The 24,693-nt window shown below is 32.9% G+C and overlaps 1 protein-coding gene across 8 annotated transcripts in view; it reads right to left on the reverse strand.

Moving 5' to 3' along the window:
- BCAS3 (BCAS3 microtubule associated cell migration factor) overlaps positions 1 to 24,693 on the reverse strand; it is a 601,295-nt gene that overhangs the window by 507,121 nt on the left and 69,481 nt on the right. For all 8 annotated transcript variants that reach the window (XM_063109232.1, XM_063109228.1, XM_063109233.1 and 5 more), the window contains exon 7: positions 447 to 519. In XM_063109232.1, coding sequence (XP_062965302.1) covers positions 447 to 519 — 73 coding nt within the window. The remainder of the gene's footprint in view (positions 1 to 446; positions 520 to 24,693) is intronic.

Below are 24,693 nucleotides of genomic sequence, written 5' to 3' on the forward strand. Positions count from 1 at the left end.
CAGGTACGTGCTACAGCATCAATAAATGTCAGTTATTGTTAATAATAATAATTATTACATTATAAAAATAAGTTGTCATTATTATTACCACCTAATAGTAACATTTAACTGTAAAAAGGCCATCACAAAAGTGACTGTACTAGAAACACATAAACTAAAAAACATTTTCTCAATGATGCTAATCTTCTATTTTAAAACTGTAATCTGATCTATGTTACTGGCTTTCTTTCGTCTCCTACAATCATCCTGCATATAAAAAACAATGAGCAGAGAAACAATAAGTTTAGTGACTGAATCACAGAAAACGCTAAATATGTTTTACTTCCTTTTCTTCTCTCTTTAGTCTTACGGTGACAAAAATTTTAAAACATCAAAGTTCCCACTCTAGAATAATAATAATACAAATGTGTAGCAGGTGATTCAAATAATTTTTAAAATTTCCTTACCCAGAAGATCCGATGCTCTTACAAACACCAAGGAGGGGTCTTTTTTCAGCAAAGTTATCACACTTTTGAGCACCTGATAGGGAGCATAAAACAAAATGTAAGCTTTGAGAAACATTCTTGTATACTTCCCATTATTTTCCTACTTTCAAAATATATACAACTGAAATGATAGAAAAGTATTGATTGTAAATTGATATAATTTATACACGTGACCGAACAAAAAATAGAAAATGTAAATAAACCTGCAAACATTAAAGAAATCGAATAAGCATGTTATTTAATTATATTATTATATTATATTATTTACTTATATTTATTTTTTTGGCAGCTAGCTGGCGAACCACTGACCTTGGTTTTACCAACACCACGTTCTAACCAACTGAGCTAACTGGCCAGCCCCTGAATCAGCAATTTTTAAAATTTTAATTGCCACCAACTTCAATCTCATACACATTCTCCATGAGAACAGAAAACCACCCCAACCCCACCAACTAATTACCTAAAACTAGTATGATCTTGATATTAAAACTAAATGAAGATAGCTCAGGACAGGAAAATTATAAAATTACAGGCCATTTTCATTGATATACTGATAAATGCAAAAATCCTAAACAAAATATTAGTAAACCAAGTAGCAATATATTAGGGGGAAAAAAAATCTCATAACCAAATTAGATTTACCCAATAGTAACAGTTTCACATTATAATATCTATTTACGTAATTCATCATACTAACATTTCAGCAGATGCAGAAAAAGCATTCAGTTAAATTCTAATCATGATAAGAACAAAAGAGAAGAATAAAAACAGGTTTCCTAACCCAATAATGGTTATCTATAAAAGATCTACTGCAAATATCATAGGTAATGGTTCAGAATATGCCCATTAAAATCAGTAACAACACAATATACTCAATCACTCCTCCCATTCACCCCTATGCTGCAAGTCCTAGTCAACATAATAATAACAAATGAACTCAACAATATTACTAGATATAAAACCAATATAATACCAGCAACCAGTGGAAAAAATAAAATCAGGAAATAGAAATAGCTCTGAACCATATGAAAAGATGCTCAATTTCACACCTGAGGGAAATTCCTTAAAACTATATTGATAATGGTGCTACAGGAATTCAGGACATACCAGCCCAAAATATGCTGCTTTGGTATATTGAGCTAAAAGCACTTGAAAAACAGTAGATGCACTCTGACCTCCCTTTGCTTCCTAGAAGCAGGAAAGGAAACCCCCAAGTGAAAGATGCTCTCCTTATACCAGGAGGAAAGAAAGATTCTAATCACCAGAGATGGGGAGTCCAGGATAAGAGAAATCTGTATTAACTTTGTTGAAGTAACCTTTATCTTCCTAATACTTTTCCAAAAATGCCACTCGTTGTTTAACCCTGTAAAAGCACTTAAGCCCTAGGCACTCACCTGGGTCTTCATTTTCCTGTAAGGATTCCCACATACATATAAAATTTTACTAGATAAAATTTGTATGCTTTTCTCCTGTTAATCTGTCTTATGTCAGTTTAATTCTTAGGCCCAGCCAGAGACCCTGAGAGATCAGAGGAGAAATTTTTCCTCCCCTATAATATTTTAGTTATATTTTTAAGATATCTTATTTTTTGAAATAAGTAATAAAATATTAACCAATAAAATGATATCTAGGATGAGAGTCAAAATAATATGGAGGGAGGGGAGTAGATGCTAATGAGAGAAAATTAGCCATAAAATAATGAGTGATGGGTTCTTAGGATTGTTATACTATTCATACTACTTTTGAATAAGTCAGAAATTTTCCACTTAAAAAATTTTAACTACAGATGTACATTGACATTTACCTAAGAGCTTCTCCAAAAATCCAAAATTTTTATTCTTTCACCATATTAATCAAAATTATAAGTACAAATACCCTTTAATCCAAAAATATCATTGCTAGGATTTCATACCATACATATAGTCAGGCATGAGAGAAATAAATTGTATACAAGATTATTCACTACAGCACTGTTTATAATAGCAAAAAACTAGAAAAATTTGACTGTATAATATTTCCTACAGCTGCAAAAAGAATGAAGTACTCTATGAAAACAGAATGAGATAAAAGACACGAAGTGGGCAAAGAAATACATACAATAATAGGAAAATACAGAAAAGTATACCTTTTTTTTGTATAAGGATGAGGAAAAGGATTTATTTGCACACACACACACACACATACAAACTCGGCAAGGATACATAAAAAATCTTATAATTACCTATGGGAGGAAAAATGGAAAAAGTGGAAGACGAAGGGAGAAATAGAAGAACACTTTTCATTGTATAAAATACTTTATACTTTTTAGTTTTCAAACCATATGAACATATAAATTTCCCCAAAATTTTCTGCTTTGTTTTAAATAAGGAGGCAAATGCCAGAAGAGAGAGCAGTAAGTCATTGTTTCAATTCTGAGTTAAGTTGATAGACTGAAGATATGTATTTCATATTATCCCTTTTGAAAATTCTAGGAAAATTATGTTAAATTAAATAGGGTTAAAAAATATATAATATCCCCCACAAACTGTTGAAACAGACAAGTGATGCTGACATAACAATCCTAAGTAAAAGTTCAAGGCAGTGCTGGAAGGAAAAAAAAACCCAAAAAACCTGAGACTCAAAGTACTTTACACCACAAAATCTTTTTGAAAGACACAATAACTGATAATATATCCAGTACACCTGGGATTGGATGTGAAAGGGAATGAAGCTAAAATAGAGGACTGGATTTGTTTTGGGCTATTTGAAAAACACATGGATCCTAAGACCTTCATTCGGGTTAAGCAACTCACCCTTCTCATTCCCAGAACAAGACTGAAACGCTATTCTCCACAGACAGTAAGACAGAAGGACACAGGCTATAGGCGAGTGCAAGCAAACAAACAAACCAAGAGGATTAAATGAAAACATTAATACTTAATATTGAAGCAGCCCTTCCCCATTCTCTATGTCCCTTCTCCCATTGTGCTTCCAGAATACTAGCACCAGAACTTTTTCCTTTGGGGCAGGAGCTTGTAAATCTTCTCTGGGAAATTAACAAATCCATGAGGAAAGACTGAAAAATACTATCCATGAGATGGCTCCAATGAACAAACAAGCACAACCAAAGCACCCCACAATATAGTTAAAAGTTGACAAACACGTACACAGTGCTTTTAATTAGCTTATTAGTTTTCTACTGCCAATCATGTGCAAACAGCCAAGATTAACAGTCATCTATACCAGCCAGCCACCAAAAAAAAAAAAAAAAAAAAAAAAAAAAAAAGTCATCTAGAAAAGTTTCTAACACTGTACAGGAAGAAAACATCAAAAATAAAAAAATACTATCATTTATAATGTCCGTGATTTAAGAGAATATGTTGCAGGCATGGAAGATTGTAGGAATACAATGAAAAATGAATGGCAGAAAATAAATGAGATTTCTCAGAAAAATTTTTAAATGGTAGATATGGCTGGACGGTTAGCTCAGTTGGTTAAGAGCACTGTGCTGATTACTTCCAGGTTAAGGATTTGGATCCCTGCCAGCCATCAAAAAAAAAAAAGTGTAGCTATTATTTAAAAATTCAACACAAGCATCAGAGTAACATTTTTTAAAATGTCCCAGAGAAAAGAGCAAAAACACAAAAGAGAGGAAAACAGCACTTAGACACACACACAAATTCTGAGAGGAACAGACTCAAAGAGCCAATAGATAAGAGGAGCTCCAAAAAGAGAACAAAGAAAATAGAGAAGGGAAAAATCATCTATGAAATCATTGAAAAAATTTCCCCAGAAGAGTATGAGTTTATCAGCACCTTCAGGTTCCAGCACAATGAATTAAACAGAGCTATATCAGGGTATATCATTTCGAGACAACAGAAACAAAAAGAAGCTTCTACAAGCCTCTAGAGAAAAAGCAGGTTGTTCATAGGATCAGGAATTCAAGTGGTTGCCCGGGGTATTAAATGATATAAATATAACTTATCACAAAAGCCTACAGCTAACATACAGACTGAATTCTTTCACTCTAAGGTCAGGTACAAGATAAGCATGTCCACTCTCTATACTGAGATTCAATATAATACTGCAAGTTCTACCCAGTACAATAAGTCAACAAAGAAAACGAGAGCCATAAAGATCAGAAAGGAATAAGTAAAACTCCCTATTTGCAGATAACATGATTTTTTACTTAGGAAATCCTGAGGAATCAACAAAAAAAAACTCCTAGAATGAGTTAGTTCAACAAGATCACAAGATAAAAAATCAATATACAAAAACATATAGTAGCCATAAACACATGAAAACTGAGATTTAAAATATAATACTGTTTATAGTTGCTCAAAAGAAACACTCAAATATAAATCTAACAAAGCATGTATACTGGAAACGACAAAATGCTGATGTAAGAAATTTAAGACAATCTAAATAAATGGAGATATATAATGGTATAAAGTTTAATGCAATTCCTACCAAAATCTCATCAATATTTTTGGTAATTATAGGTATGCTTACTCTAAAATTTATATGGAAAGGCAAAGGAGCTAGAACAGCTAAAACAAGTTGAAAAAGGGAGAAAATGAGAGAAGTCACTCTACCATATTTCAAGAGTTTTTATACAGCTATAATAACCAAGACTGAGTGGTACTGGCAGAGAAAAACAGATACACAGATTAAGGGAACAGAAGAAAATGCAGAAATAGACCCATGCAAATATGGCCAACTGATTTTTGACAAAGGTGTAAAAGCAATTCAAGTGAGAAAGAATAGTCAACAAATGGTCCTATAGGAATTGGATATCCATAGGAAAAAAAAAACTCAACCTAAACCTCACACTTATCCAAACTTAACACGTTTAAATGTAAAACTATGCAGTGCAACTTTTAGAAGAAAACATAGAAGAAAACCTACAGGACACAGGGTTTGGCAAACAGATCTCAGACATGAAACCAAAAAGTACGATCCATAAGAGAAAAAAATTTTTTAAATAATTAACTGGACTTAATTAAATTGAACTTAACAAATTTCGCTCTGTGAAAGACCCTTTTAAGAGAATGAAAACACGAGCTACACATACACTTAAAAAATACTTGCAAATCATATATCTGACAAAGGCCCACATCTAGAATATCTAAAGTAATCTCAAAACTCAACTGTAAAAAACAAACAATCCAATTAGAAAATGGGAAAAAGACACAGACATTTCAATGAAAAGAAGATATGGATGGCAAATAGCACAGGTAAAGATGTTCAACAGGATTAGCCACTAGGCAAACGTAAAATAAAAGCACAATGAGATATCGTTACACAACTATTAGAAGAGCTAAAATGAAAACTCATGTCAATAGCAAATGCTGGTAAGAACTCAAAGAACTTAAATCTCTCATACATTTTTGGTGGAAATGTAAAATAGTACCTACAGCCCCTTTGCAAAAGAGTTTGGAAGTTTCTTAAAAACAAAAAAAAGTGAATAGCAATCAGAGTCATGAGCACTTATCCCAGATAAATAAAAGCTTATGTCCACTCAAAAACTTGTACACAAATGTTCACAAGTTTATTTGTAATAGCCAGAAAATGAAATCACCCAAGACTCTCCTCAACAGATGAATGGTATGCCCATACCCTGGAATTCTATTCAACACTAGAAAGGAACTACTGATGCACTAAACAACTTGGATAAGTCTCAAGAGCACTGTACTAGTGAAATACTAACTTCAAAAACTTCACATATCACATAATTCCACATACACAACAATCTTGAGTGATAAAATTATTATAGAGATGGAGACAGATTAATGGTTCTCAAGGGTTAGGGATGGTGAAGGGAGGTAGCATGAAGTAGATCTTTGTGGTGATAAAACAGTTCTGTATCTTGACTGGTGGTAATTAACATGATAAAATGGCATTGAACAATTTGCGTGCATTCTACCTACATCAATTTCCTGGTTTTTATATTGTTCTATACCTATATATAAGATGTAACTATTGGGGAAACCTGGGTGAAGGATACACCAGACCTCTTTCTGTAGTATTTTTGCAACTTCCTGTGAAATGTAATTATTTCAGAATAAAGTTTTTAAAAATGAAAGATAAAAAGAAAGAGGAAACTCCTTGCTTGGACTGCTTTATTAATGAATTTCTGTAATATTAAATAACGTAGGTCTTGCTATTTTAAAAGGAACATATGTCAAAAGAATGAGAAGACAAGCCAGACTGGGAGAAAATTTTTATAAAGTACACATCTGATAAAAGGCACTGTTGGCCAAAATATACAAAGAAGTCGTGAAACTCAACAATAAAACAACCTGATTTAAAAATGGGCAAAAGATCTGAACAGCTACCTCACCAAAGATATACATACACAGCAAAAAGCATGTGAGGGCTGGCCAGTTAGCTCAGTCGGTTAGAGCACAGTGCCAGTAACACCAAGGTCCAGGGTTCCATCTCTATACTGACCAGCCGTCCAAAAAAAAGAATGTAAAAGGATGATCCACATCTCCATACTGTATGTATGACACTACAGTGGTGGGTACATGTCATTATACATTCGTGAAAACTCACAGAATGTACACCAAGAGTGAATCCTAAATTAAACAACGGACTTTGAATAATAATGATGTATCAGTGTAAGATCATTGATTCGTAACAAATGTACCACTGCGGTACAAGGAGATAGTTGGGGAGGCTGTTGCCTGTATGGAGATAGGGTATATAAGAGCTCATCTGTATTTTCTGTTTAATTTTGCTATGAACCTAAAACTGCTCTAAAAATTAAAGTTTACTAATTAAAAATAACTGTAGCAAGCATTTGCATACCCAAGTTCACTGCAGCATTATTCACAATAGCTAAGCACTGGAAGCAACCCAAAAGTCTACTGATGAATAAACAGATAAAGAAAAAGAGGTATATACACAAAATGGAATATTATTCAGCCTTAAAAAGAAGGAAATCCTGTCACATGCAACAACATGGATGAACCTTGAGAACATTATGCTAAGTGAAATAAGTCAATCACAAAAAGACAAATACTGCATGACTAACTGCTTATGTGAGTTATCTAAAGTAGTTAAACTCACTTAAACTGAAAGTAGAATAATGACTGCCACGAGCTGGGGGGATGGGGGAAATGCGGAGTAGTTAGATGGGTATAGAGTTATCTCATGCAACATAAAAAAGGTTCTAGAGATCTCTAGCAAAACAATGTGAACACACATAACACCAATGAACTTCATGCTTCAAAATGATTAAGATGATAAATTTTATTTTAAGTGAGTTTTACCACAACTGTAAAAAAAATTTAAAGGTACATATAATGTGTCTGTAGACAGATAAATAGATATTCAGCGTACATTAAATACTAACTGCATAAATACATAAGAAAGATAAACACTAATTTCAGGACAGGGATTTACTTCTTAGGGGATTAGAAAGGAGAAAATATTTGGGAGGTGTAGCCAGGGGACTTCAAAACTCTTTTTGTTTCAGGTTGGTAAAAAGCATTTGAAATGTTAACAATCCATGTTAATGGATCCCTCCAAAAATAATGAGACTTAATCCAAAGGAGGCCAGGTTAATGGTTATTACACATTTAGATTGTGACCTGACATAATATAATGCTTTTTAACTGTGATTATAATTGAGACTGAAAATTAAGACAAATTTTATCATCCCTTAGACACCAGACTATATTATCAATACCACAATAATAAAGATCAAAACTAAAAACAGAAGCAATGCTTATAAATAAAATTCTTTATAATTATTTAAATGTTTTAGAATTGTGTAACAATCAGTATCTACATCTTTTAAACAAATCTATGCCTATGTGTTAAAAAAGCACCAAGAATGTTTATTCAAACATAATTTACTATGGATTGTGTGTTGTTACCCCTGCTAAACAAATGAATCAGATTTCACAATTAACAATATAACTTTTGATCCAAGCGTAAGTTAAAAATTAACTGATCCAAAGCGCACAATATTTATGTTCCTAATTATTTACAACTGAACCTCATGTATACAGGGCCAATTTTTCACTCCTACATATTTCACCTTCTCCTTTAACAATACCCATTTTCCTTCTACCTCCTGGTCTTTACAGGGTCTTTACGGTTTGTACCTGTATTATACATACCAATTTTATATTTTGATGAATGAAACATCAAAGTTTTTAAAATGCAAATAATACTGGCAAGAATGCTTTGATTGTTATGCTCTTTCAAACCTGAATTGAGGAACTCCATTAGTTCTCACTGACCTACTGGAGTATAACACTCCAGCAGACTTTGCTCTTTCTGTCAGGCACATGACACTTACTAAAGATTTATACTGTTCATGGTTATTCAAAGAAGCAAAAATTTCAAACTACAAAATAAAAGCCCTATCCTGAAAACCATATAACCCCTGAAGCACCTACTAGAAAATCCATGCAAATCGAAAAGACCACAATCTACAGTAAGCAAATATTAACAAAACTTCCAAATTTATTCAAGGCATGTCTACAGTAAAAAAATTCTAATTTTAGAATGGAAAACAATGTGACAATATCTTAATTCTCGTTTAAATAATTTCATTGTGCATGGCTTGAATAATCACAATTCTTAAAGTGTTAGTATAAAAATTCTACAATCCCACAAACATTGTAGCTATTAACTTGTTTTTTCATGCAGTATAAATAGTAGCATGTACTCTTCATGATGCCTAATGGAGTCATCACCCTCCCATAATGTAATCCTCCAAATTGCAGCGGATTAACTTTTTATATATAAAATTGTGTGTTTATTTGCATGTACAATAGAGAGAATGACGTTACACACACCTGTTCTACAGCATTTAACAGAATGTACCATGATGATTGAAATGAAAAGCGGCTAGCCAAATCCATCAAATATAAAAACTATTGCAATCCTGTTGCAAAGTCCTTTTGTTAAACTCCTTTTATTCTAAATCCTTTTAATTCTGTCCTATAACACTAAAACATTTATAAAAAGCTTAAAATCCTAATAAATCGCACAATTAAAGTAATGAAAATGGGCTTGTCCACCAACTCACCAACTACTCTCCCACTCAACAAAATTCAAAACAGTTTGCTTGTCAGAAAATGTTAAATAATATCCCTCACCATACGCACCATTGTAAACTCATTTAAACCAAAGAGTTTAAGCTCATAAATCAGTCTTAAAGATTTCAAGACATCAAACAGAAACGGCTTTGCCTGGGTCCAAAAGCATATCCAATAAAAATCCAGCTGATAATGAAATATCCCAACTCTACTCTTTTGATGTTGAGGATGATGTCTTCAATACAAAGATTTTACATAAAAGTATGCTAACACTAATGAATTTTCACTGAGAAAATCTTTTCCAGAAGAATTTCATTGAACAGCTAAATTTATTTTATCAAACTATTTCTACGTCTTCCATTTCATCATTTATTTTACTGAAATCATTTTCTTAAAAATATATTTGATTCAATAAGTTTGTCCTTGGCAAGTTTTTTATGGATTCTCTCAATCTGAGCCTTCAAGATATAGTCAAATTTTGCAGATCTAAATTTTAGCCATAAAGTTTGATTCCATTGTCAATAAATTGTGTGGAAATGTTTAGATTCTGTCAGTTTTTGTGTTACAAAATTCTATTTTCTTACCAAATCTGAGCAATTTTTGAAGACAGAGAAGAAAGAGATAAAGCAGATGAGGAGAGAGACAAAGGAAAACAGATGCAGAGGCTACAAGTATCATCGGACTAACCACAAGAAAGAGAAACAGGACATAAATCTTATTACCTTGAATAGTTTTACCTAAACATGATCACCAAAGACATCCTTGCCATTTGTCTCAAATATCCAAAATATGCCTAGAAAGGCATTAACTTGTTTGAATGTTAAGTATGTGAGGTATCCTTTAACCTTCAGTGGCAACTTCTATTTCACTTGATGATGAGACCTCGGTACTCTTTTACAGATTAAACTCATCAGACCTTAAAAAGCACCAAATACAAATCATCCATTTTACAGAGGTGTAAACTGAACTTAAGGAAGGTTAAATAACTTGTCCAAATTTCTGCATGTAATTGTCATATATTCACACAATGGAATACTACTCAGCAACAAAAAGTAAAGATATACTGATGCATACATCACTATCAAAAGCAGGGAAAACTACAAAGTGAAACAAATTAGAATAGTACAGGCCCGGCCCGTGGCTCACTTGGGAGAGTGTGGTGCTGATAACACCAAGTCAAGGGTTAAGATCCCCTTACCAGTCATCTTTAAAAAAAAAAAAAAAGAATAGTACAAGCCTCTTGGATACATGAGGATGACTGGGGTGATGAAATGCTGTCTTTATAGATGTATTGGTTACAAGGATTGATGCACTTGTCAAAACTCAAACTATAACATACAAATCTGTGCATTTATCTGCTATAAATTATGCCTGAGTTAACGAATTTAAGCTAATTAGAAATATCTTCAGTGGCAAAGGATATTAAACAGCATGACATTAACAGTGGTTGAATAGGGGGCTTTTTCTTCTTTACTATCCAAAATGTGAAATAATATTAATAATAAGGCTAGATAAAAGATACACAGGTGTTTATTATCCTACTATTTCTACTTTTATGGAGGTTTGTTATTTTTCAAAAGAAAAGTTGAAATACATAAAATTAGAATAAAAAGTAATCCAATTCACTCAAAATGGTAATTACTTCAACTTTAAATAATAGCAAATACTACGACATAAAGCTTTAACAAGCTGCAGTCTGACCTCTCCATAGAAATGTTGCCTAAAAAACAAAATAATCTTACGATAAGCACTTGGAACAACTGATCTGTCTTTCATTTTAATTGCTGAACTGAAAACAAGAGCATAATCTTGCACAATCCCACACCGAAGTCAAATAATATGTTCAGGAGTCTTGCAAATGAGCAGACTGAAATTTTACATATTTACAATAACATACATTATTTTATATTTCACATTTACACTGACAAATACTGTATGTATTTTCACATTCTACTCATATGTCCAAGTAAACAATACTAACACCCTAAAATTGCTTCCATAATTTTATCCATGGTCATTTGATCATGAACAAAACATATACATTGTTAAATACAGCAGTTTTTTTTTTTCTTAGATGTTTGTTATACAGAATGGCATCATAGTAATTACATTACTCTGCATCTTATTTTTCTCACTCAATACCTTGTGTAAATCCCTCCAGGTCAAAAAATATATTATCTTTTAGTTCTATTTTTCCACGAACTTTTTGCTGCACCCTCATACATCTAACTGAGTGTTTAGTAGCTTCTTAATACTACATAGTGTGGCTACAGCACAGCCACTTATTTGACCATTCCTGCTGATGTACATTCAGGATATCTGACTATAAACCTTCTTGTAAATATACTGCATTCTTATATATTGATACTTTAGTACCTATTACATAGACTTTCAAAAGTGAAAGTGCCTAAGTTAAGGGACATGTATGGGGATGTTAGATATATTTAATTAGTAAATACTGCTTGCTGAATTACTTTCCAAAAATACTTTTAAAATTCACATTCCTCCCCAAATTTGTAAAAATACATCCCATCAACAGTACATATTATGACTTTTTTTCAAATCTGGTATTTTATGTGTGAACCCTTACTTTCTTCTATATTCCCAAATTTTACATATTATACTCCTTTAGATGTCTAACATCTTCAATAAAAGTTTTTGAACTTTGGCTTACTACATGCCTTGATTGCATTGTTTAATACAGGATTTTAACCATATTCCACGTTTAGATACTTTCCTGGCATCAACTCTACAACAGAGTACTGCTTTATATTATACAGTCATGCATTGTTTAACAATTGGGATTCATTTGGAGAAATGTGCCCTAGGCAATTTCATTGCTGTGTGAACATCATACAATGCATTTATACAAACCTAGATGGTATAGCCCACTACACTACACACATATACTATTTAGTATAGCTACTGTAGTACATATAGCCCCATCACTGACTAAAACTTCATTATGTGGTGCATGGTATGGCTGTACTTCATTTTTATGTTCACCCAGCCACATCTCATCCACTTTCCCATATTCAAGCAAACTTTGTGTGGCCAATTCTGATTGTAGACTACTGTTGCCCACAAAGAACTCTAATGAAGTCAAAGAGGATATTATAAAGTGAGATACAAACGAACAAAAAAGCAGAATTAGTCTCAAACCATACATGCAGTATTATCTCATGGTCTACAATATGGAAACTCTATATGTACCGGAGGAGTGGGAGAGGGGAAGGTACATTTCGTTTAAAGCAATTATGCCCAGGAAAAGAAGGCAAAGAGGAAGTTAATGATGAGAAATCTATTATCTAGCTATTATTAGAATAGAATTATATTGCCAAAAATCTTCAGATGCTTAGGAAATATTTGATTGAGACTTTATTTTCTTTAGAGCAGTTTTAAGTTCACAGTAAAATTGAAAGAGATCTCCCATATACACAGACACTGTCTACCCCACTGTCAACATTTGTTACACTTGATGAACCCACACTGACACATCATTATTACGCAAAGTCCAGAGTTTACATTAGGGTCCACTCTTGGTGTTGAACACATTCTATGGGTTTAAACAAATTTATAATGACACATAACTACCATTATAGTATCATATCAAGTATTCTCACTTCCCTAAAAATCCTGTGTGCTCCGCCTATTCATCCCTTCCTCCACTGAGAAAGATCTATATTTATGTACACAAATATGTAAATATACATATACATGCATTTAAGGACCCTAATTATCAACATGCTAATCCTTAATTTCCAAAGACCAACTAACATATTTTATAGTCACAACATTTGATCTAAATGGAAGTAATACAGAAAATTGACAGAGCATGGAATTTGAAGTCAAATAGGCAGAGATTTCAAAACTGACTTTTCCAACTAATTGCTTTATAACCTTAATTCTGAACTTCAACTGCGACATGTGTAAACTGGAGATACTACCTAATTTGGATACAGCAAGTGCTATATATCATAAACTAAAATGAAGACGTTCTGGAGGAGAAGTGATGTTAAAAAGTTGGTAAAATAACATAAAATTTTAACTATAAACTAAACATAGCAAGCAATTATTAAGCAACAATTACGGGTCTCACACTGTTCTATAAGCTAAACAGATGCAACACATAAACAAAAATATTTTTAAAGTAATCCCTCCTCAGTAGAAACTTCTGGACTCCTCACATGCTGGTTATCCTTAACTTTCAGTTCGTATTTAAGGCAAAAAAACTGTGTAGCTGGTGTGAGTTTCTTTTGCTATTGTGAAAGTTAGTCTGTTTTCTAGCTAGGTTATTCACCTGGTATATTGAACTCTTGACAGAAAGTTCTATGTTGAGCACGGTGAGAGCAATGTCAGAAAAATGAAAATAAAACATGATATTTAAAGAGATAAATTTAATATTCAAAGGGATAAATGGCAGAGAATTTTCCAGAATTACAAAAAGGCAACAATCTTGTGACCCAGAAAGCTTGGTAAATCCTCCAGTACAAAAAAAGAAATTCACACATAGAAAAAGGTCTGGAAACATCTATACCAACTGTTAATATATTAATTGATGTAGAAAGAAATGAAACTTTAAAAAATGGGTAAAGAAATATATATAATTGTACATTTCATTTTTATAAATAATTGTTTTGTTTTGTTTAAAGAATATGGAAAAAGAAATGTGGGGATAAGACAGAAACAATAAGAAGAAATGTGATCCAAATAAGTATAAGGTAACTAAGTTGAATAACAAGAAGGAGGAGGAGGAAAACTCTTTATTTGAAAAAGATGGCTAAACAGCCAAAAAATAAAACAAAACCATGATGACAAAATTACCTTAAAGGGCAACATTTAAGCATTTGTATGTACTCATATATCTAACAAAGTATCTACAGATATTCTATAATTACCACAGGAAAGTATCTCAAGACTACATTAGCTGTAACTCTAAGAAAGGTGTAAAGGACCACAGCCTGGAAATTAAAAGAAACAAAGCTGCTAAGAAATTCCCATCACAGTCATATCTCACCCCTCAGTGCTCAAGTAAATATAAACTAAATAGTACCAAGAATAGTTTTCAAATAGAATCATACCATCCTTGCATGATTTAGAAAAACTCAGTGACTGGTAGTATAATGTGGTGAGATAAAAAGCTGCATTAAGATAAATAAAGAGCACTACTACTGTATTAACCAAAAAGCTTCTTGCCAAAAAAAAAAATTTTTTTTTAGATGTAATAAACAATATCTGCCTAGGAAAAACCTACATCAGACACAAGGAAATTTTACAATAAGAATGTGTTAATATTTACATAACCCATACTTTTATTTTCCCACACAACCACATGCTACTTGTAGCATACACCCAACAAACATGTGTAAATCACTCAACTCTAGCCAGAACAACGCGACTGCCTGGTCAAATGCTACAGTTGGTCTTTTTATATGGTAGGTAATTATATCCTCTTATAAGGACATGTAAAACCACCCAGAGATCAACTATATCCACCCACTACTAAACGTTGGGAATCGATCCAATTCCTTTAAAGGTTTACAGTCTGCAGTGAAATAAATCTTGCTGAGTAACACAAAGTTCTTGCTGAGTAAACACCAATTCCCTAAGCATAACAAAACAAGACAAATGAGAATCAAGAGAATATAAAAGTTAATCATCTGCATATTGATCTCTACTAGTTTGTGGCAAATTATTTGAGGAAATTGCCCCTAGTCTCATTTGAAAATAAAGATTTATTAAATTATAGAACACAATATTAATTTAAAATTTTGCTCCACCACACAATAAAACAAGCATATAAGTGAATTCCATAAAACAGAACCCATTCTAATCATTTTTTATCAAAAAAAGTAAAAATGTATTTTGTTCAGTGGAGATGAATGAGTCAAAATTGAGAGGATGAAAGGATAAGCATAAAAGAAAGAAAAGGATGATATTCCTTTAAGACAAAAGAAATAAAATACTTGAAAATCATATATCCAACAAACAATTTGTTATTATTTGTTATCATCCAGAATATGTAAAGAACTCTCTAAACTCAACATTAATTGACAAAAGACATCAATGTACACTTACCAAAGAGGACACAGGGATTTCAAATAAGCACTTTAAAATATATTCATTATTAGGAATCCTGAAAGGAGTGGTCCTAGAGAAAACCATGAGATAACAACCTAATCTCCAAAAACAGAAAAGTAGTAACTGAGAAAGACTGGGATAAGCAAAAAGGAAAAAGCATTCCAAAACAGGTTAAGGATATAGGGGATTTTGCAGATGAAATACAGTGACTTCCAAGACGGCCCAATCAGAAGGTTTCAGGACTTGGGTTGGGGAGTGCGAGGGTAGGGGAATTAATAGAGAGAGAAAGTTTGAAAAGTAAATACCATATGGAGAGGGTAGGAGGATAAGAAATAGCCTGTGAGTTGTGGGCTTCTGGTGGTGATTGAGGTAAACAAGGATGAAGAATACAAGGAACTCAAGTGTCAGGATACTAGTCGCAGGATAACGCTGGCGATGCTTTTGGAGTACAGTGTGGAAGCAGGAGAATAAGGTGGTGATGGGAGAGACAGCAGCATTCTAAAGCCACTTCTACTATCCTGCCAGTGGTGGTATGGAGGTCCTGGTGTCCCCTCCTGACACTTGTTGATTTTAGAAGTTTCATCAGTTAAAAAAACAAAAAACAAAAACAAAAAAACGCTGTTTATTCATTTGTCCTCATGATATTCCTGTAAAATAGGTTAAAGAAGGACATTATTTAGATTTGAAAAAACTATAATACTAAGGAATAAAGGTTAAATAACTAATGTGAGGTCATACTACAGTGGCCAAATACAAATAAAAATACCAAGAGCAGATATTAGCTTTATACATGCAGTCATTCTGATTAGGGAAAACATAATACACGTATGTACATGTACACACACAGTACTTTTTAAAATGCAAAACTGAGCTAACAATACTGTTAAATTTAAAACATTAACAAAATAAGGAGCACAAATTTGTAGAAAATAAATTTATCAAGGCAAAATATGTACAGAGAGAAATGTCCTCTTTAATTCTACACTCCAAATTTTGTTTCTCATTTCTCATTTTCCAACCTAGTAAAGATTGCCATATTCAGTTTCTCTTGTTTGCACCTTTCTCCTCTCTATCTTGAGCACTGAGCACAAAGAATTAGGCCATTAATAATCCTTTGCTAATTTCTCTTCAGTGATGAATGCATGGACCTCTTCTTTATATTTTAACAATATAATAAACACCTATGAACCCATCAGCCATAAGAAGTAAAACACTGCCAATAACTTCCTTTTGGGGGCAAGGGGAGGCAGGTGGCCCATACGAGGATCCGAACCCTTGACCCTGATGTAATCAACACCATGCTCTAACTATCCACCCACTTACTTATATCAACTCAGACATCCTAAACCCTGTCACCCAATACCAGGTAGTCGCTATCCTAAATCCTGTGCTTATCACTCCTCTGTGCACACACAGTATTTGCTTTCCATATTTTAAAATTAGAAGGTTTTTATTAGTTCATGTATATGGTTATCACTGCTAACTATAAAGCTATATAAATCACCTGGCTTTGAATTAGATTTCCATGTTCCACAAATGAAAATAATAAAAACTCAAAAATATTCCCAAAGCAAATCCATACATACATAAACACTGCAAAGTACAGTAATGGCAACAAGAGGAAAAAAATTCAGTGAAGAATAGGTTAAACAGTACGTGCCAAGAAGATAGTTCAAATGATAACAACAGAGGCCCGCAACTCTTGTTTTTAAGACTAAAAGCATCATGGGGGAAGAAAAAAAAATGATACCAGTCTGTGAAAGGCAAGGATCATAGAAGTCCCTTGATGATAGCTAAGAGGGGAGAGAAAATTTAAGACTCCTTTACCTATTCAAGAGATCAAAAGAAATAAAGGAATCCCTTGGTGTTTTTATCATTTTCTTTTACTACAATATCTAGTACCAGAGAGAAGAATGCACAATTAATGCTAATGACATCTGCAAAAATTTCTCCATAACACTTGCATCTTTCAAAGGGTCTAAGAGTTAACTTCTGCAAAGATATATTAAAATTTTTAAACTCTACTACAAATAAAATCCAATTCCAAATTTATTTCTTTTCCTTATTTACAAAATCTCATACAAAGCATTCACTGTGTGCCAGGTGCTGTTGTAGGCAATCTTACGGAAAAGTATCCAAAACATACAATTAATGCAAAATGCTGAACTACATCCAGCCATAATGGAGTAACAGGAATTAGATTTACCCTCCTGTCAGAAAACTTAAGAAATAAATTGTATGAAAAAACAGTTTCTAGACAGTGAATAACAGCAGCCCAGACACTGATTCTTCAGACAAGGGAAACAATTGATGTGAGCCCTATTAATGCCCCAACTTACTACCCATTCCTTTAAAGTATTGTCAATGCCTGCTTTACCCAACAATGGCAGAGATGAATAGTGGAACAGATACTCTATGGCCCACAAGCCTAAAATACTATCTGGCCCTTTAAGAAAACATATGCAGATCCCTGCTCTATTCTAACCACTATTCTAGTCATACCTAACAAAGAATAAAAGAAAGTGCTGAAAGAATCAAATTATTGCCAAGTAAATTACTGTGTCCTATGAATAAAGACCAAAAATACTTAAGGAACACAAATATCAGCACTGGGCATCTTAAAATTCACAATGTGTGACACCCAAACAAAAATTTCAAGAGATGCAAAGAAAAAGAAAAAGAAAAAGAAAAGAAAAAAAAAAAAAAAAAAAAAAATATATATATATATATATATATAAAAGACCCATATTAAGGAAGAAAACCAATCAATAGAGTTAGGTTAGATAACAATAAAATTGCTATGATAAACATATTCCATTTATTCAAAGGGTAGAGGAAAGCAGAACATACTAGAGAGACACGAAGATCTCTGGATCTTGGAAGATTTTAAGGAATTGTCAGACTGTTTTTCAAAGTGCCCACACTATCTAACACTCCGACAACTCATGATTGAGAGTTCAAATTTCTCCACATTCTCTCCAACACTTGTTTTTATCTGTCTTTTGTATTACAGCTATCATAGTGGGTGTGAGCTGACAAAGAGGACTTTTTGTAGCGATGGTGAGGCTTTGTATTTTGATCGTGGTAGTGGTTACATAACTGTACCCATCTGTCAATATTCAGCAAATTGTACACTTAAAATTGATGAGTTTTATTGTACGTAAATTATTTCTCAAAAAAGCTGATTTTTCTTTAAAAAAATACTTATTTTAAATTAAGCATTATTTAGTAAATTATGAGTTTTCACTTTCACACCTACGAATGTGTTATGATAAGTGAACATAGATTTCTAAGACCACAAACTTGTCCGTTCACTAAGACACTCACATTCTTCTTTACAGTTCCACAGTAAAAAGTATTTAAGCTGTAATGATAATAATCACCATCTCTATTACACATCTGTTTATTCGGGTCAGAATCATTAAGCTCACATGTAATTTAGTGGCATCATGTTACACCTTTTTTAAAAAATATGATCTGAGAAATTGGTCACTAACCCTTTTGATGCACTTTTAGTAGTTTATTCCAAGTTACGTAAAAGGGAACCAACATTTCTTTTAAAGGCTTGATTTAATTTAAGAGGAGCAAAATTTGAATAGGCCTTTGTGACACACTTTATCCCAACAGCTTAAAATTTTAAATGTAGTGATGTAGAACAATGGCTTTTTTATATATTGATCTCCTTACTGACTATTTTCATTGCTCTTCACCCTTAGACTAAACAAAAAGGACACCAAATATAACGAAGACACTGAGATAACTGAACGTATCTTACACCTTCAAAATGGAAAAAAAAAAATAGAGAAAAACAAACTACTTTTTACATATTTCAATGAATACACAAGTGTGTGATTTCTGCAGTCAGAGAAGCAGCCTAGAAACACCCAGAATTGGTAAAAGTGTTTCCTTGTAGTAATGGAAAAATTATATACTGGGGACTGGGATACTGGGAGACTGTGAGGCCTAAGTGAGGTGAGCTTTAAAGTACAAATTTCAGCTCCACCACTTACCAACTGTGTGACTTTAGGCCAGTCACTTAATCTTTCTAAGCTTAAAGTCTCCTCACCTATAAATTAGGATAATGGTACTCACATTGCAGAATAGTGGTAAAGTGGTGATTATGTAAATAATCAACCAAGTACGTCATCTGAAAAATATCACCAAGCATTATAGTTCATTTAATTTATAAATATACTTCCTCTCTTTTCAGTTCGGTATAGTTCCTCTCTATAGCCTTCATAGGACAAGGCCCTAATTACTGAGTTTGGATAGTTATAAACCACGAATTCTCTTACATCAATTTCTCAAATCTAACACCATTATATAACCAAAACTAAATAAAACCCAGCACCTCTAAAGCAGACATTTTCCCCTAGAAACACTGTTCTCTGAAAAAACATTTAAAATTTTTAAGATGAACAGAACATATGTTCCCAAAGTATAATTTACCTAAATCACAGGCTTAGCAAAATAGTATAAAACTCAAATGATCATAAGCAGTAAGACCTCCATGATAAAGACTAGGTGTTACAAAAGAAATACACAATACACAAAGCAAACTGAGAAGTAATTAGAGCAGAAAACATTAGATAAGCCCTAAATCTCATAGTTTAGCCATTTAAAATGTCAATAAGCCTGTTTCCTCTTCTTTGCAATATACTGGTGATGACTGTAAGCAAATGTCAGTTGGCCTACTTTTGAAGGTTTGTTAGTGTTTTGGCTGAACAGACTTTGTATGCGTGTGTGTTCTGGGATTTACTTGTTTAACCAGTCATTAAAATTTTACACCATCCCCCCCCCCCCAAAATTACAGCAAACCCTTCTCAAGAACTCAATCATAAATTTTGACTTCATATAGATGAACAATCAAATAGTTCTTCTACGAACATGATAAAAACCACATTTAAGTTGTCTGAAAAAGATTAAATAGTTATACCTTAAGAAAAATACCAAACACTCAACACGTAGAAAGTACATTCATTTGAAAACTTACAAAAAATAAGCAAATTAAGAAAAAGTTCAATTGACTAACAACTCCAAACATATTCTGCTCATTTTTGTTTCTAGAAAAATAACCTCAGCCATTCATATCATTTAAAGAAAAAAAAAAGCAATAACTTGTATTTCTGTCAGCATGGATGGGCTGTTTACAAAATTACAAGCATCAGAAAATAGTTGCCATTAGCGCTCCAATATAGGAATAAAAGTTTGATTTTAAGTTTTCTTAAATCTTTTAATATTTTGAGATGGGAAGTTGTAAACTCCTTGTATAGCAGAATTAAAAATAGTAAGTTTCAAGCAGTAAGTAATACTGAAATAATCCAGAAGAAATAAAACACATTGCTGATGGTGTTTTGAGATGAGTGCCAGAAATGTGGCCCATAGACACTTTGGGAAACCTTATCTCCAAAGAGTCCTTCTATCCTCAGGATAACGGCATTGGGTTATAAGAGTTTATTTTAAAACATTCATAAAAGGAGACTGTTCAGGTGTTTAGGACCCTGAACTCCTAATGATAAAGAATAAAGTTGAATCTGCATTTCTAAGAAATGGTCGAAATGATTGTCTTCCTCCATGAGCAGTTAAGGAAACAGCAGGTAGAAAAGGCTAATATAATTTATAAGACTTGAAAGCTCTATTTGTGTAAAAAACAGCATTACCCATTTGGTCACTGATGAATGATAAACAACACTTTATAAAATGTGGAGTTCTAACTTCTCTTCTACAAAATATTGAGTAAATTCATTTTGGGGTAACACTCATATGCTTCATATTATGCAAGGCACTACAAAGAATGCAAAGATTAGAAAATCACAGTTCCTGTTATTCCAAACAAGAATTCCATTACAGTAGTGGAAAATCTACAATAAAAGAGAAATTTCCTCCAAAATCTATGAAATTCAGATGCTGTCAAGGAAAGAACTACTTCCTGACCCTGAACAATAAGTTAATGAGTAATAATAACAGAAGAAAAATACAAGTAACAAAAGAAAAAAATTTTAATTAGACTTTGAAGGAGAATCATGATTTAAAACCAGACATGGTGAAATATGGAAGCATAAAACTAAAGACAAAAATCACTTTAAAAAAACATAGTTTTCATAACATAAGACAAATAGCAAACTATATATGAAGTGTATAGGACACATATCCATAATAATATACCACTAAAAATAACCTAGTAAAGAGCTCAAATCAATAAGAAAGGAGAAAAGAATACAAGTGTACCATAATGGCAAAAATATGAGGATTTTCTACCCTCCCTAATAATCAAGGATCAAAAAATTATATATGAATAGGATTTTCTGTAATCACATAGGCAAAGACTGAAAAGATTCATAATAGCCAGTATAGGACAAAATAGGGAAAAAAGGAATTCTCATATTGGTATACTCCAAGAGGCAATTTTACATGCATCAAAATTTTAAACGTACACATCCTTTGACTGAACAAGTCTCCAACTGGGAGTTATCCTAAAAAAACTTCCTCATATATATATATATATATTTTTTAACGTATGTATATGGAAGTATATGACAATATAATGAGTAGTGTCGAAAAAATTGAAAACAATATAAATGTCCATACAATAGAATGCTACATAATTTTTAGCAATGATGAAAGAAATTCTTAAGTTTTGAAATAGAACAATGTTCACAATATAAACTGTTTGATATATTGCTCTGTACAAGTGATGCACTAAAAGCCAAAATGGCCTACTTAGAGTAATGAATAAAAAGAACTTGGTCAAGGGTTCAGATCAGCCACCAAAAAAAAAAGAAGAATTTATTTTACCTGGAATTAAGTTCTAGAAGGACAGATTTGAATGATGATTAGTAACAGTTTTGATCTGATATAAGAATACCAATTGATTGGTCACAGCTTTCTGGAATGTTTTATTAAAAAAATTCTTCAGCAGATATAGATTAATTAAGAAAGTTGTGGGCTGGCTGGTAAGCTCAACTGGATAGACATCAGTGTTGATAACAAGGTCAAGGGTCAGATCCTTAACACCATCCAGCCAGAAAAAAAATGGAGGACCCATTTATATTTTAAGAACCCAAGAAAGCCAATTCCTCCTCACCCTTGCTAACATTAATATCAGCTTAGACAGATTTTTGACATTGCCTTTACCTATTAGAAATCCTAAAAAGCCAAAAATAAAAAAATTAATAATTAAGTGATCAGTTATTGATAGTGGCCACAAAGAGGCAGGGAAGTACAAGCTATGTTGACATGAGTAATTCCCCTTAAATACAATGACAGTCTTCTGTGGGATAAAAGTACATCCAAATCCTTCAGTTTTTCACTTTTAGTTAGGAGACAGATTGTCCACAGAAACATCTTCAGAAAGGGAACTCACTTTTCCTCCAGATCATAACTTACAAAAGCAACATTCAGCAAATACTTATTAACATCTTGTATCAAGCACCCTGTGAGGCACTAAATATATAAAAACAATCTACAAATCTAGCAAGCAAGAGGCAAATAATTAGCTAAAACACAGTAAGTTCTACAGGAGCACACAATACCTACAGTGGATAAGGAGCAGAAGAGTTAAAAGGACGTGAGTATTTTAGAAGAGGAAAAACATAGTAAACACAAGGGACTATAAGGGAGAAGAGGAATCACTTGAGGAAATAAAAAGAAATTCTGTGCAATTATCACAAAGGAATGTCGTTGTGACAACTAGTGAAGGGGACATGGTAATGATGGCAGAAGATGATGATGGAAAAATACACGGTGAGGGGATCAGTTTACAAAGGACCTAATGAAGCTTGTATGCAGCAGCTCTGCTAAATTCACTTACTAATTCTAATGTTTGTAGATTCCATTGGATTTTCCATGTACACAATCATGTTATTGCTGAAAAAAAAATTGTACAACTTTCTTTCTAATCTTTATACCTTTTATTTATTTTTCTTGCCTTATTGTAATGGTTTGGCCCTGCAGTAAATAGAAGTGGTGTTAGAAGCTACACCAAACTCAGCAGAAAAGCATTCACTGTATCACCATTGAGTATAATGCTGGCTGTAGAGTTTTTAAATAGATAACCTTCATCATTTTCATGAAGTTTCTTTCTACTCCTAGTGTTCTGAAACTTTTGATCATAAATGGCCACTGAATTTTGTCAAAGGGCTTTTTCTACTTCTGTTGAGATGATTGTATGGGTTTTCTTCATTCTAATATGGTAAATTACATTGATTTTCAAATGTTAACCAACCTTGTATTCCTGGAATAAATCTCACTTGGTCCTGATGTGCAATTCTTTTTATACATCACTAGGTTCTACTTGCTAATATTTATATGTTAATTTTACCAAGAAAGCAAGCAAGGAAGGAAGTAAAAAAGGGAGGGAAGGAAAGTGGTGGAGGGAGGGTAAGGCAAGGTGGGGGAAGTGAAGGGAGGTAGGAAGAAAGGAAGGTGTTGGGTATGAGAAGTTGAAGATAAGAAAAACACGACAGCAGAAAAGAATTATTCAATGGCAGCATTAGTAAGCCACATTGAGACAATCTCACAAAAAGAACAGGAAAGAAATGATTTTTTTTTAAATTAACCAGTTCAAGAGGTCTAATACCGAAATAATATGAGAGAGAATAAAGAAAAACTTGAGGAAGAAATCATCAACAACAATTGAAGAAATTTTCTCAAAATTACAGGATTTGCACTTGCTTCCACATTGAAGGGGCCCAGCAAAATATATGAATAAAAACAACACTGCAATGCTTCAGAACACTGGAAACAAAGCAAACATTTTATAGCTCCTAGAAAGAAAAACAAGCCACATACAAGAAAAGGGTGTCAAAATGGCTTCAGAACCTTCAGCACAACACTAAAATTACTTCCAAATTCTGAAGTAACGTTATTTCAAAAAGTATTTGTTACCCAGCAAAATTTTCAATCGAGAGTTAAGGAAGTATAAAGACATATTCAGACAGACAATATCTCTCATTAATCCTTTTCAGGAAGCTACTAAAGGACTTCTTCCACCGTAATAAAAGAATAAAGCAAAACCAGTAACAGAGCAATTGGGTATTACTATTTTCCATTACAAATTTCATGTGATCAGGTCCATGTATAACTTAGAA

This window comes from Cynocephalus volans, chromosome 10 (genome assembly GCF_027409185.1).
Source record: "Cynocephalus volans isolate mCynVol1 chromosome 10, mCynVol1.pri, whole genome shotgun sequence".
Classification (NCBI taxonomy): Eukaryota; Metazoa; Chordata; class Mammalia; order Dermoptera; family Cynocephalidae; genus Cynocephalus; species Cynocephalus volans.